The sequence below is a fragment of the Pipistrellus hanaki genome (genome assembly GCF_964339955.1).
Source record: "Pipistrellus hanaki genome assembly, chromosome: 11".
Classification (NCBI taxonomy): domain Eukaryota; kingdom Metazoa; phylum Chordata; class Mammalia; order Chiroptera; family Vespertilionidae; genus Pipistrellus; species Pipistrellus hanaki.
The window spans coordinates 39,193,068-39,208,556 of record NC_140513.1 but is presented as its reverse complement, the minus strand read 5'-3'; the positions used below and the strand labels follow the sequence as shown (position 1 = coordinate 39,208,556).

The following is a 15,489-nucleotide window of genomic DNA, read 5'->3' as shown; positions in this document are numbered from 1 at the left end:
ATAATATAGGAGTAGTCATATTGAGACTAAAAGTGGTATCAATGACTTAAATTTTAAAAATGAGATTTATATAGTTTGAGGCTAATTGAGCTCATCTAGAACCAGAATTATTGTTCCTCTTGAGAGTTGGTTGCATTTCCATCAAGAGTTTCCAAGGAATTGGCATTGACTAGTGATGGAAGGGGTGACAGGCAAGGAGGCTCAATGGCCTCTTAGACCAAGAGGGAACCGAAGATCAGATGCCTTCTGCACACTTCATACTGGGGATTGAACCTGCAACCTGGGCATGAGCCCGGACCAGGAATCGAACCTTGACCTCCTGATTCACAGGTTGAAGCTCAACTACTGAGCCATGCTGGCTGGGCCAACAGTGCTCTTATAGTCTCAAACTGGTTCGGTTACATGTTAAGGGATCTCCAATATACCTTGCTTTTACTAAATGGATAGAGACATGAAAGGTGTAGAAAAGTAATGATAGGCATATTTTCTTTAAGGCATATAGGAAAAGTGGATGGGGACATGAATATAAGTAGGAAGTTAACTTACAAGTCATTTTTGCCCTCGTATCTTGCTCTCAAAAATCCTCAAGGAACTTTCACTTCATTTGGAGGTACTCTTTATGAGACATAGAAAAATAACTCACTAATTATCAGAAGGCCCCTGTATATATGATTATCTAATATAAAATCATTTTACAATTTGTCCATAGAACAAGACTATTGTAGCTGATTCCTTCTAAGTAAGGTTTTTTGTGTATGATAATTGGCCTACAGCTATGACCATTAACAAACAACCAGAAACCAAAACAATGAATGGGACAACACACAATGACAACAAAAACCATATCAAGTAGATCCACGTATAAACATAATTTTAAGAGCTTATTTCTCAGAAGTGCTTATTTAAATGTGCATATATAACTGTGTATGTTCCTGGGATAATGGTTTACAGGAGAAGTTAGCTTTTTATAGGAAAAATCCAGGTGTGGCGTAGAGTATTTTCTGGGTGAGAAGCAGGTCCCTGGAAGCCTGGGTCAGTTTGAGGGAGTACTGACCACCTACTGGAGGATGGGAAGATATAAAAGGTAAACCCCTTACAAGATCAGCCCAAACCAATGTGTCTTGTTTTTTACCCAATTTCATTGCCTCCTGATGGTAGTGATTAGTGTATGTTGACATTTTAGGACAAATGTGTCATTTCAAGAATTCATCCAAACACTTATTGTGATCCACGTGACTGGAGAAGAAAGATTAACAGTGTTTGGGATCATTGTGTAGATTTTTGGACACGGTGTGGTTTTCCAGAAAGGGCATGTTATGGAAAATAGGAGATGTGACTTCTACTTCTGGACCTGCACTAAACTTGCTTTGTGACCTTGTGCTGGCTAATAGCCCTCTCTGGGCTTCAGTGGTTTCCATCTGGAAAATGAGGGGATTGAACCAAATGATCAGTAAAATCCTTTCCTGCTCTAAACTTTTATGATTCTAAGCAGAAAGGCACCTGAAGTCACATAAGTGGACAAGTTAAATGAGGTCAAAAAGTAGTTCAGGCAGTTAAGTTTTCATTGTTGGCATAGAGCACTTATCCATATGTGTGTGGAGTGATTACTTCACACTAGTAGTAGCAAGCTTAGGCCACAGTTTAAAACCTATTTATTTCTCTCACGGGTGCATTTAGCATCTGTAAAACCTTTGGCACTCTTCAGAGGAACAGGACTGCATGTGAATGATAAGAAAGGTACTTTTTGTTTGTTTGTTTGTTTTTTTCCTTTCTCAAAGTAAAGCTCAAGGCATTTACATTTTTCTCTGTTCAGTCACTTGTGTGGTAGGTTAACTCTTGGTAAAATACCACCCAGGTGTTGAACATTTTTCCAGAAGAAAAAGTTTTAAAAATTGCTCTGTCATGACAGTGAGGAGGGTAACAACAAAGGAAATGTGAAGAGGAGAGCGGTGTGGTGAAAAGACTGTAGAATGGGAGTGAGACAGACTGGAATTTAATTCTTGACTCCCCATCTTACTCATTATAGGACCTTTTGTTTTTGTGTGGCCAGCTTTCTCTTTTTGGATAGTATCCTCTTCCCCAATCAGTTAGGTAATATAATGGGTGGGCTGGTTTTTCTCCCCATAAACCGAAGTGCTGGCTACTTGACCCAGGCTGGGCCAATCAAAAAACACGCTAGGACAGTGGTTGGCAAAGTCATTAGTCAACAGAGCCAAATACTACAGTACGATTGAAATTTCTTTTTGAGAGCCAAATTTTTTAAATTAAACTTCTTCTAATGCCATTTCTTCAAAATAGACTCATCCAGGCTGTGGTATTTTGTGGAAGAGCCACACTCAAGGGGCCAAAGAGCCCCACATGGCTCACGAGCTGCAGTTTGCCAACCCCAGATCTAGGATAATAATTGGAGTTTAGGGCAAGATGCTCTCTCATGTTTCAGGTGGCAGGTTAGAGGGCATCTTGCTGCTGTGGGGAGCATCTGCATATAAATGAAGCTAAGCAGAGGTGTGGAAAAAGAATTCTGATGACATTCTTTTTGTATGTGCTGATACATTCCTTTATTTGTTTTTATTTTTTTTCTTAATTAAGTTTAAGTTGGATTTCTGTAACTTAAAACTTTAAGACTAATACTAAAAATAGCATATGCCTACATGGTGCTTATTATGTGCCAGATACTATTCTAAGGGTTTTACATATAGTAACTCACTCTGACAAAAACTCTGTGACTTGGTTCCATCATTATCTACTTTATATGGAGGGAAAAATTAAAGACACAGAGCAATCAAATAACATGTGCAAACTCACATGGCTAGTAAGTGATAATGAGCCAGGATTTGAACTGAGCATCTAATGCCAAATTTCATAGTATTAGCCATTTTTTCTATGCTGCTCTCTGAATGATAGACTAACCAGGAGAACTTTGAACATCACTTTCCCCTGTAAACATGGAGATGATCATTGCTACATTTGGCATCCCAGGCCTTGAGTGCCAAGCTCATAAAAGAAGTACTGGGAAAAGATTCTTTATCTCTTTTGGAATTTTTTGAATCAAATTTTCCATTTTTCAAACATACTGGGTTAATGGTCCTTGGGTTAATATACCTTGGTTTTGGCTTGACAAGGTCCCTCAAGAATCTTGCCTGAGGTCACATCACCAACTGGGGCTTCTAGGAATAGGTGGCTTAGCTAGAGTTGAGTAACTGATTGCTTTTCTAGGTGGCCAAATGTGCTGAAATGACTTCAGAGTCAGCCTACCTGCTATTGCTCTTTGCATTACTCCTTCTTATAAGATGTCCTTCCTTAGCTGGAGTACATTGAAGCCAAATGACTAATTAGAACACTTAACCTTTCATTAACATTTGGGGCTGTGACTTAGATCCTGACTTGAGTTGTGCACCTTGGCGCAGGAGTGTTTTAATAGCGGGTAACAATAACCTATTCCATTGCTATCCTTGTAGGGTAATTCAAGTAATTTGATAAGAAAATTTTTGTGAAAGCACATGATATAGAACCTGTTAGACCTAAAGTTAGGGCATCATAATATGCTAACTCAGAACATTCTTACAAGCCTTTATTGTATCTAACTTCCTTAGAATAGCTATTCAAGTTGCACCCACTAAGTTAAAGGCCAGGTTTCTTTGTGTATTCAGGTGTGCTCACTAAGGCCCTCCAGATAAAATATGAAGATAGGCGTATTTGATTTATATATTGTGATCGCTAATCTCCCGAGGTGGCCTCCAACAATTCCTCCCACTCTGTACAAGCATGCCACAGCTCCTATCAAGGGGCAAAGGTTATCTGCCTGCCTTCTGAATCTAGGTTGGTCTTGGGACGGGCTTTGATCAATAAATTGTGGCAGAAGTGATGTTCTGGAACATGTAAGTGTAGACATATTTAAGGACACTGGTAAATGCTACTTTCTGATTTTTGGACTGTAGCTGACATTCTGTGAGAAGCCAAGACACATGAAGAGGGCATATGGAGGATAACCAAGGCACTGTATTTGACTGAGCTCCCAGACAACAGGCAAAACCAGTTGCCAACCATGGGCTTGAGCTATCTTAGATATTCTAGTCTAGTCAATTACCTGGATGCCTGTAGCTGTGATGTTCCATAGAGCAGAAAAACCACCCAACTGAACCCAGTCATTCCACAGAATAATAAAAGATAATAAAAATGATTGTTATTTTAAGCCACTAACTTTTAAACCACACAAATAATTAAAACAACCTTCATGCTTCTAACTACCATGATTATATGGCTACTTCTACCATTATTTGACCTATAAATAGGCAATTTATAATATCTATAAAGACCTATTTGTCATTGTTAATCTATCAGGGAAGCAAGCAGTTCAAACTTTTGGGACTAATGAGCTAACAAAACAAGTGAGTGGTAAATATTTTCAAAATGTCATGGCTGTGGAATTTATATTTAATTTCCACATTCCTTTTATCCCATGTGTGTTAATAATAAACTAATATTGCTGGCACTTCTCTTTATGTGAAAATTTATGTGGTTGTCATAAAATACCATTATTTATAATTACTTTGATGGGGGTGTGGAGGGAGAGAAGGGTTCAGATTTTAGACATATTGAAAGGGATAGATATTTACTTGATGACTGATTAATTATGAGGGTAAAGAAGACTCAAGGTTGATTTCCAAGCTTCTGGCTTTGGCAAGTGGGGGTAATTGGGGCTATTCGTTGAGGCAGTCAAGATGGAAGAGCATGTCAGAAAATGGGTTGATATTTGAGACTGGAACAGGAAAGAGGTCACTGACTCCGACCAATTGGTAATTTAAGTATCCTAACTAGTTCCTTTGCCTCCCCTGCAATCCATTCTCCACCATGCAGCTTGAATAATCCAATTAAAATGCAAAGAGATCCATGTCCTTCCACCATTTGATTAGTATCCTCACAGTAATGTTTTTTCTTCTAGTGTTATTGAGCACATACTCTGTGTCTGAGTTAAGGCCTTTATGTACCTTATATTTTATTTAGTTCTCTATACTGTTTGAGAATGATGCTGCAACAACCCCCACTGAAAAGGGCTCAGAGAGGTAAAGTCATTTTCTAAAAGCACCAGAGCTGGGTTTCAAACTCCTGTCTTGTCTGTCTGATTGCAGTGTTTGTGTCCTTAATCACTATAGTATATAATGGTTAAATGTATATAATGCTCCATATCCTTCAAAGTACTCCCACAGGCATTATCCATTATTCCTTTCTTCCATTTGGTAGGTATTTTCTTAATTGTATAGAGGAGGAAATCAAAGCGGAGAGAATTCAGGAATCCAAATTCCTCATTAATTAATTAAACCACCCATCTGTTCTATAAATATTTATGGAGAAGATACTAATGGGGAATTAAGATGCAGAGGGTTTAAGTGATTTGCTCAAGGCCCCATGACTGCTTAGTAGTAAACAAAGACCAGAATCTTTGGGTTCACAGTTCTGTGTTCTTGATGGGAGGGGAGAGCTTCTTCCAAACTGCTAAGGTACTTAGCAAGGGCTTGGCATGGATCAGAAGTAAAATCAGATTCAGTTTGTCCTCCATTATATCTTCCTTCTCTAGCTCTTGGACATTAGCTCCTTAGAAGTTGATTAGTTGATTTCTAAAACATAGGCCTGGCATTCAGCAGCTGTGGAACACTGATCAGATTTGATGTATGTGGCTTCATTCTGTAGGTAAAAGGAGGAGGAAATAAAAGGCATATTCATTTCAGCACAATATATTTTATTTTAAAATGATGAATGCTGTCAAGAATGAGACAGAATTTCCCAGAGTGGATGTAAGTTCCCCATTTTCTTCTACCACACAGATTCAGGTAGACCCCTTGGGCCCCTGGCTAAATAAGTAATCTGGCTAAATAATGGCCCTCATCTTAAATAATAAATGTAGCATCGGCTGCTGCCATCGATGGGATTAATTCCAAATTAATTCTCTGCTTTTTTGAGTCACATACTCAGATTCAGACTTGGAGGTGGGACCATCTTGTTTTGATGAGTAGAGGTCATATACCCTTGTTTTGGCTGTTGGGAAGCTGGGAGAGGAATTACCTTCCTTTCCTCCAGACAAAAACAGAAAGGAATCAATTGATCTTTAAAGTTCTTCCAGGTTTGAGAATTGTGATTCTGTGGGTATTAGTGCATCGTCTCATCATAGATTTACACAAGTTACCAGTGGTGTTAGGGCAGTTGTAAGTATTTTAACACGTACCATGGCTTTAATGATAACTTGAGTATCAGACTTCTCTTCTTTTCTCATCTTACAAAAGCATCTCTAGTTGTTCTCTGCCTTACATCCATTAAAGGTTAATGGGGGTGCATGTGGCAAATTGTGGGTAGTGCCAGGTTACCATAGTTGTCCAACTTCTAAGTATCCTCACAGCATGGATTATCCTGGTGAGTTTACCAGAATCTTGTATTCAGTTGTACATTTCCTTCCCTTTTATCCATGCTTCAGAATTTGACTGACTCATGAAGATTGATGTGCTCCTGAAACTCACACAGAAATCCAGAATTCTAATAGTTAATTTATAATGAGAAATAAAACATTCAAGCACACCAGTCATGTCAGCCTAATCAAAGCATTCTCTCGTGATTTAAATAAAAACATATAGGAAGCCAAACTATAATCAGAATATTGTTCAGAGTGTTTGGCATCAGGGCAAGGGGAGTTAAATATCAATATATGATTACAGTAATCAATGGCCCTCAACTCTGATTGCCTGGTTATAATAGCCAGGATTCTTTCAGTTGTAAGTGATAGACACACAATTAAAATTATCTGGGGCCAAAAGAAGAGCTTGTTTAAAAATTACTCTGGGAAATTCCATGGAAGAGTTGGTTTCCAAAGACTGCTGGAATCGGGACTAGAAAACCTCCAGGGTTCTCTTCCTATTGTCTTCATTCACTCCCTCTGCAGGTAGGGATATTACATCCCATGGTTCTCATCTTGGGTGAGTGACTGGCCCTTTCCCATTGCTATCTCTGAGGAAATCCCACTGGAGAGCCCTGGCTGCCTGTGGGCTGGAGGCTGATATTTGGACCTATACGCTATAGGTAGGGATGGAGTAGTAAGCAGCACCGTGAGGCACAGGCTTGCTCCTGGTGGCTCCAGACAATGAATGAAAGTCATCCTTGGCTCCCATTTGTTGGGTTGGAACACTGGTGTTGATGTAACCCATCTCTGCTCCCAGAACCAGAGCAGTCTGTTTATGAGCCAGGAGGACCTCTCTTCCCCAGGAAGATGCCTCCCTCATTTTTCTCACCTCTTGCTTTCCTGAGTTTCTATGAAGGCCATTTCTCTTCTAATGGACTTGTTCTTTTCTTATATTCTCTATTCAGGTACTGCTTTAAGCTGATATCTAAGAGGAAAATTTATGTTGATTTTTAAATATTTTCATTCTTAAAAGACCATCTTATTTCAAATTTGATGAAACATATCACTTAAAGATTATTGCTCTGTTCTGCAGATTTAAAAGGGAGGAGGGTTCTAATCATAAAGAGTTTATAAGTAACTGACTGAAAGTCATTCAGTATTTAAATTGTTGGAGCATCATCTTGTACTGAAAGGTTGTGGGCTCAATTCCCAGTTTGGCCACTCAGGGCACATACCTAGGCTTAGGGCTCAATCCCCAGGAGGGTCATGTGCAAAAGGCAACAAATCAATGTTATACTCTCTCCATTCCTCTTTCTCTAAAATCAATAAAACATATCCTTGGGTGAGGATTAAAAATAAATGAATAACTGAATATTTTAATTTCTACTTCTATTTACTTTGTTCTCATTATAAATCTATATCTCTTTATATCTAACTTTATTTTTATTGCTTTATTAATTCAATAGTTTTTAATGCCTACCTTGTATCAGGCTCTGTGTTGGGAGGTGATAATCAGATAGGGAGAAGGGCCTGAACAAGGATGGAATGGGTTTCTGCCTACTGTGAGTAGAGAGATGCCCAATTCTGGCTTGCAAGATTGACCTGCCCAAAGCAAAACTGTGATATTTGATAGATAATCATATCATTTGAGTCATAACTTTGGAAAAGAAAAGATAGGCAAATAAGTTCATTGTCATCTATTAATACTTAAACATTTTAAGATTATGGAATATTTTATTTATAATTCCATGTTAAGATTATTGAATATTTACATATAAATAGTATTCAAACTCCCATTTATCTATTCATTACCTAATTATAAATGTAAGTTAACATCTTTACCGGATTTGCCTTATATATTTTAGAGAAATTATTTATAATGTCTAATATTGCCATCAATATATTCACTGTATTGTTGAACATTATTTTCCAGATTCTCATCATTACACATGAGGTTGCATTGACTATCCTTATACATGTCTCCTCGAGTATATATGCAAGGATTTCTTTATACTCAGAAACAGAATTTCTGGGTATTAAGATATATGCATCTTCAATTTAGCAAGGTACTTCCCCCAGTAGTGTATAAATGTATACATTCATATCTTTAAAAATAATTTTAATTTTTACTAATCTTATGGGTATGAAGTGGTACCTCATTGTTGTTTTACTTGGCATTTCACTAATCATTGAATTTATTTTAAAATATTTACTAGCCATTTGGTTTCTTTTACTGTGAATTGACTGTTAATAGGCTTTGTCCATTTTTCTATGGGATTCTGTATTTCATTGATATGTAAGAATGTTTTATTCTGGGTACTAATCTTGTCTTGATTAATTTTATGACATCTTCTATTCTATAGCTTCTCTTCTAACTGTTCATGCTGTCTTTTGATCAATAGAAGTTTTAAATTATAATTTAATCAAAATCTATATACATATATATATCAGACTGTAAACATTTTAGAAATTACATATATAAGTGTATATACATATATACACATATGTAACATATATTGATTGAGTCATAAACAAGGGAGTTATTTTATGTCCTTCAATAAATTTTGTATTTTTCCATAAATATCTTAGAAATCTTATTACTTATATTTCTATAGGAATTTTAGAAATTTTATTGCAATTATAAATGGGATTTTTCCACTTAGTCATGCTTTTTAATTTCTTATTGCAGATATATGAGTATACTATTTTTGTGTATTGATCTTATATCCAACAACCATCCTGAAACTTGCCTGATATTATGATTCAAAGATTCTCTTAGATTTTTAGATGTGGACAATTTTTATCTGTGGACAATGAAAATTTTGTTTCTTCCATTCCAATTATTATGTTTATGCTCCTTTTTTGTTTTGTTTTACTGCCTTTGCTAGAATGTCTGGTGTATCGTTGAATAGAAAAGCTGACAGAGGACTTCTCTGACCAGGAATGTTTCTGGGGAGGAGTTTCATCAGCTTAGTTTTTATTCTTATTTACTGATTTCTTCTCTTAGTAATGTTGCTTTTTTTTTTTTTTTTTAACATTTTAATTATGTTTAATTTTCCTGGCTTAGCAATAATCAGGCAAATTCTATGGAGGGGGGAAATGAGAAATTTGGACCATTTCCTCAATGTTTTAGTTCAAGAGTGCCCTCTTCTGTTAGAACAGTGAAGTGAACTTTATTTCATTAATGGTATTTATTTTATTTTATTTTATTTTATTTTATTTTATTTTATTTTATTTTATTATTTTATTTTATTTTATTTTATATTTTGGAGGAGCGGTGGTTCTAGGACCCTTAATTTCTGGGCTTGATTTCCTATCTTTCTTTATTTTGCCAGTTGTCCTCACCCCTGCTTCCTTGGAATCATTGCATACCAAGGCTGCCATTGTGGTCTTGCATACTTTCCAAGCCTCCTTCTTAAAAGCCAATGTTCAAATCCTCTAGTTTGAGACTTGGTCTCAGTTTTTCCCCATCAGAAAAGGATGCTGTATTTCTGGGTCCATGCTGTATCTCTGTGTTCCATCCCCACTGGGGAGTTGCCACTCTCTCCTCTCTTCCATGAAATCCCCGCCCGAGGTTGCTTCAGTTTGGGCTCGGATCTAACTCTACCAATTCTGGATTGTTCCCCTCACTACATGTAAGCTGAAGTTTGTAGTCTTTTCTGGCCTCTGTTATGCTGCATGCATGGAAAATTGTGTGATTTTATTTGCTTTGCTGGTGATATGTATAGTTTTGGAAGATTTATGTATGAATTTGGATTTAAGGAACTGAAGGATCTAAGAATGTTTTACAGTCCTCCTTTATGCCTGTGGAATTGTCATTTTATCTTTGTGATTCTGTCATTTTTTGCTTTATATACTTCATGTGTTGTTGAGTATGTCATATGTTCTTGGTGACTTATTCCTTTAATCTAGGGGTGTCGAACTCAATCAGAGAAGGGGCCAAAATCTAAAATCCAGCCTAAATCACGGGCCGAATGGTTTACTGAACAGTCATAAACTGACAATGTCATAAACTGACAGCAGAGTGCAGTGATGACAGCGAGGTGCGGGCCACATTGCAAGGCCTGGCGGGCTGGATTTGGCCCGCGGGCCTTGTGTTTGACACATGTGCTTTAATCAATAGGTAATAATTAGTGAATCTTTATAATTGTTTTAGTTAATATTTGTATGAAATATCTTTTTATTTTCTTTTGCTTTCAAACTTCTTTTGAAAAGAATTCTAGGTATAAAAGTATAGAATCAGACTGTGTAACACAATTTGGTATTCAATTTAAGTCTGAGAAAATACTATCCCTGGTGGGTTTAACCCCTTTACTTTCATTGTGATTACAAAGATATTTAATTTTATGATTTTAATTTGTCTGTTGAGCACAATTTAACTTTCCTTTCTGTTATTCACATTTATTGTTTTGTATTAGGTTGGTCTCTTTGGGGGGAAAAAAAGTCCTATTTTCCGGTTTGAAAGTTACACTTCTAATTTTTGTTCTCTTAGTTTCCAGTACTCAAACTTTAATGTGCATCAAAATCACCTAGAGGGCCTGTTAAACACAGATTGCTGGGCCCACCCTCAGACTTTCTAATTCAGTAGATCTCAAGTGGTTCTGAGGTACAGCCACACACTGCTTAACAACAAAGACACACTCTGAGAAATGCATCATTAGGCATTGTTGTGCAAAGATGGTGGAATTTGCTTACTTAAACCTAGATGTTGTAGCCCACTGAACACTTACGTTATATGGTATAGCCTATTACTGCTCCTGGGCTACAAACCCAGAATGCAAGCCTGTTCCTGTACAAAATCACATGAGATTAAATCAAGCACAAAAGAAAATGATGCAGTCACGAGGTGTGTAAGTCTGCTGACCGAGTTAACACGGCATATTGCTTCACAGAAAACGTTTTATTCTAGCAGAAAGAATGCCCTTTAAAATAGCAATAAAATGTACAGCATAGTAAATACACAAACAAGTAACGTAGTCATTTCTTATCATTCTCAAATATTATGTACTATACATAATTGTATGTGCTATACTTCTCTACATGAGCAGTTCAGTAGGTTGGTTCACATCAGCATCACCACTCACCCATGAGTAATGTGTTGCACTTCAATGTAATGATGACTACAACACCACGAGGCAATAGGAGTTTTTCAGCTCCATTTTAATGTTATGGAACCTCTGTTGTATATTTGGTCCATCATTGACTGAAATGCCATTATGCGGCACATGACAGGATTTGCATTTCTTTAACAAGCTACTACTCTGGAAACCACTTCTTGTCAGGAATTGGTGATTATCACCAGATAAAATTGGTGCTATATCCATTAACTGTTCTGAGTTAGACTTTCTTATTGTTTTGGAATTCTTATTTATTTATTCATTTATTTATTTACTAGAGTCCTGATGCAGGAAATTTGTGCAAGAGTGGGCCTTCCTTCCCCCAGCTGCCAGCACCGGGTTCCCTCTGGCACCCGGGACCCAGGCTTCCCTTGCAGCTCCAGCTTCATCTGGAAGGTCGTCCGGAAGGACATCTGGCCTAATTAGCTTTTATTATATATATATTATTATATATTTATTATATATATATTATGCTTTTATTTTTATAGATTTCTCACCTGAGCATATTTTTTCCATTGAATTTTAGAGAGAGAGGAAGGGAGGGGTAGAGACAGAAGAAGAGAAACATTGATGTGAGAGAAACACATTGATTGCCTCCCGCAAGGGCCCTGATCAGGATTAGGGATCCAGCCTGCAATTGAAGTACAAGCCCTTGACTGAAATTGAACCTGAGACACTTCCGTTTGTGGGCTGATGTTCTATCCACTGAGCCAACCACGCCAAGTCTGGAATTCTTTATTTGTTGAACTATCTAACTTTCCCACCAGCTCAGCCAAAAATGTTTCAATTTCCCTGTACCCAATATTTTTAGATGTGCAATTACCAGTTGAGTTTCTTTGACCATCTCATTGCATAATATTATCAGAACAGAGAATTAGGGCTTTAATTTCTCATTGGAAAATAATTTCCCCCCAACCCCCACCCTCAGTTTCAAACACAAAGAAACTTTCTGGCAAATTTCCCTGCAGTGGTTACTGTAGTTTTTTGGTCTCTTGGAGGTACCGCCTTTACAGACTCCTGACTGTGAGTAAGAGTTTAGCAATTTGCCTTCTGTGAAACCCCCAAGACCATTCTTCTGCTCTTTGACATGCAGTTCAAACTCCAGCTCTATCCTTGGGACATCAGCTTATGGCTTCCCATTCTAATGAGTATGTTCTTCATTCCCAACATTTCAAGTTTTCCTTTTTGAGCCTGGCTGTGCTTGTACATTTGGGGAGGGAGGGTGTATTTCATCTGCATTTCTGAGTGTTTAATAGGGAGAAGTTGGAGAAGCTATGTAATCTCAGTCCTTGTAGCTGTCTTCTGTTATCTTTTCAGTTTTCATCTAGCAGAGAACATAGGGCATAGGATCAAAAAGGGTTGAGGGGCAGAAAATGGGTGGTAAAGAGAGTCCCAAAAGTCCAAATGCACCCAATCTCAGGTAATAATTTAAAATCCTTAGGATTGGCAGCATATCATCAGCACAGGAGAGTAGTGAGTGGACGGTGCTGAATTGGAAGGGCCTCTTGCTGGTGATAGGTAACACTGTAAACAAGGCTGAGACAGTTGAGAATTTTAAAATTTTTATTGGGGCCAATCCTTCTTGAAATGGCTTTATTTTATGTAAAGTATTCACTACTAAAACATGTAAATGAGTTTGTTTTTGAAGTCTTTCTTTTCTCAGATATTGACTTATCCCTCTTAGGTGTGCATTGACAACATATGCTGAAAACTACACTCGACCATGTGATTATCAGCCACTTGTGAGTATAAGAGGGCTGTGAAGCCACATTCTAATACTTGTTTATGTACATAAAATGGTTCTGTACATCTAGTGAAAATAGTCAAGCTTGGGAAGAGAGGACAATTGCTGAGATTTATGATGCTTTATATTTATTTAAAGATATTTTCTGAGGGAGACAATAGAATGTTTTATTGTTATGATTTATTTTTAGATGTTTATAGATTTCAGGGAGAAAATATTGTAGTGTCCAAAACATATTGCTTTCTTCTTCATCTTGTTTTATTGTCCCTGTCCCTAAATTTAATTTATCTGGAATAAGAACCTGCCTTTCTATTCATTTGTATTGCATTGACACATAAAATTAAATGGCTTAATTTAATTTAGCTCTGGGAAATGTGTACATTGATAATATATGTCCAATTTATAACTTTAATATACTTGTACTTAAAAATTATACAACAGAAACAGAACAAGGCTGCATCTTATTAGGCTTCTCTGGAAGACTTAACAAGTGTAATAGATAAGGTATTTGATTATTGAAAAAGAGGAGAAAATTTTTATCTTTATTTTAAGATAGTATAATTATCTTCTTAGGAAAACCAAGATATTAAACTGAGAATTTAAATAAATAAGACCATTTAGTAAGTGAGTAAATACAAAATAAGCATATAAAAAACAGCACTAACTGGTTATATCAGCACTAACTGGTTAGTAAAATCTAAAAGAGAAAGCATACAAATTACTATAGCAACACAAATTTAAAACACTTTCATCAGGAAACGTTCATATTAGTAAAGATCATTAAAGATGTGGTAGATTGTCCCTAAAGATGGCTGGCCTACTGTTTGCACTGGCTACTTTCCCAGCAAGAGGTGAATGTCTCTGCCTTTTGAATCTGGACTATCGGGCTTTTGATTTGATCAATAGAACACGGCAAAAGTGACTGTGCCAGATGTCGACCTAGCTTATAAAAGACTGCTTCCAGGTCCCTTGGAGCCCTGAGCTACCTCATGAGAAATCCAAGCTCCTGGGCTAGAGGGGGAGGCCCTGAGGAGAAACACTACAGAGCTTGACTTAGGACATTCAGCCGACCTGAGCCTGGACTCCCACTCCAGCTGCCATCCGACTGCAACCAATGAGAGATTCCAGCCATGAATTTTTAAAAGTGTACACTCAGAGATAAACAGAAATCTCAAATAAAAGGGAATAACTGCCATTTTAGAGGACTGGAAAACTAAATTAATTAAAATTAAATTTATACATTTAATACACAGTGGGGTGAAGATGGGTGAGATTTTTTTTTTTTTTAAATCCTCACCTAAAGATATATTTTTAAATGGATTTTAGAGAAAGAGGAAGGGAGAGAGGAACTGATTGATCAACTGCCTCGAGTATGCACCCAAACCAGGGATCAAACCCGCAACCTAGATATGTGCCCTGACTGGGAATCAAACCCACAACCTTTTTGGCATATGAGATGATACTCCAACCAACTGAGCCACCCTGCCAGGACAAAATGGGTTATTTTATCTGTTGCCAGGTAAATTGTAAATTATTTTAATCTTTCTGGAAAGGAATTTGGCAGTAGATATCAAGATACTATTTGATCTAATAATTTTCCTTCTAAGAAATTTCCCCAAAGGAAAATAATTTAAAATGCAGAGATACTAATCACTGGATTACTTATAATGGCTAAACTTGGAAAATGCTTAATGTTTTAGTATTACAAATAATATTAATTAAATATGCTATAATCATATGATGAGGTTATTGTAGCCTTTATAACCTGCATAGATAACTCTAGTGTCTTGATAAGTCTTCGTTTCAGGTTAAGAAAAACATTAAGATGCAAAATTGAACATGTATTTATCTAAACTATGTAAAACATAGGGGGGAAAATGAAGAAACTGTCAAAATGCTACTAAAGTTGGTCATTTTCTTCATCTCTACACTTTTTATCCTGATTTTTGTAATCAGAAAACACATAAGGAAACAAATATGTCACTTAAAAAATGCAATTCAGGCCTATTTCCTTATATACATGGAATTTGGTACCATCTCTAAACAAAATGAAGTTGAAGACATACTTAAAAACTCACAAAGCTTAAAGGATGAATTTTCCATAGGCAAAAATATAGGGGTGTATTTATGGTTTTAATTTTTCAGCATTATTTCTAATATTTCTCCATTGCTGATTTCCACATTAATAGCACAACATGCCATGGCAGGTGTTTGGCTTTAGATAGAGTTTTGTTCATTCACTT

General features: G+C 36.8%; 1 protein-coding gene across 9 annotated transcripts in view; it reads left to right on the top strand.

Annotated features, from left to right (window-relative positions):
* Nucleotides 1–15,489, top strand: part of CFAP95 (cilia and flagella associated protein 95) — a 108,560-nt gene that overhangs the window by 43,706 nt on the left and 49,365 nt on the right. For all 9 annotated transcript variants that reach the window (XM_084899555.1, XM_084899559.1, XM_084899561.1 and 6 more), the window contains one exon: nt 13,187–13,244. In XM_084899555.1, coding sequence (XP_084755681.1) covers nt 13,187–13,244 — 58 coding nt within the window. The remainder of the gene's footprint in view (nt 1–13,186; nt 13,245–15,489) is intronic.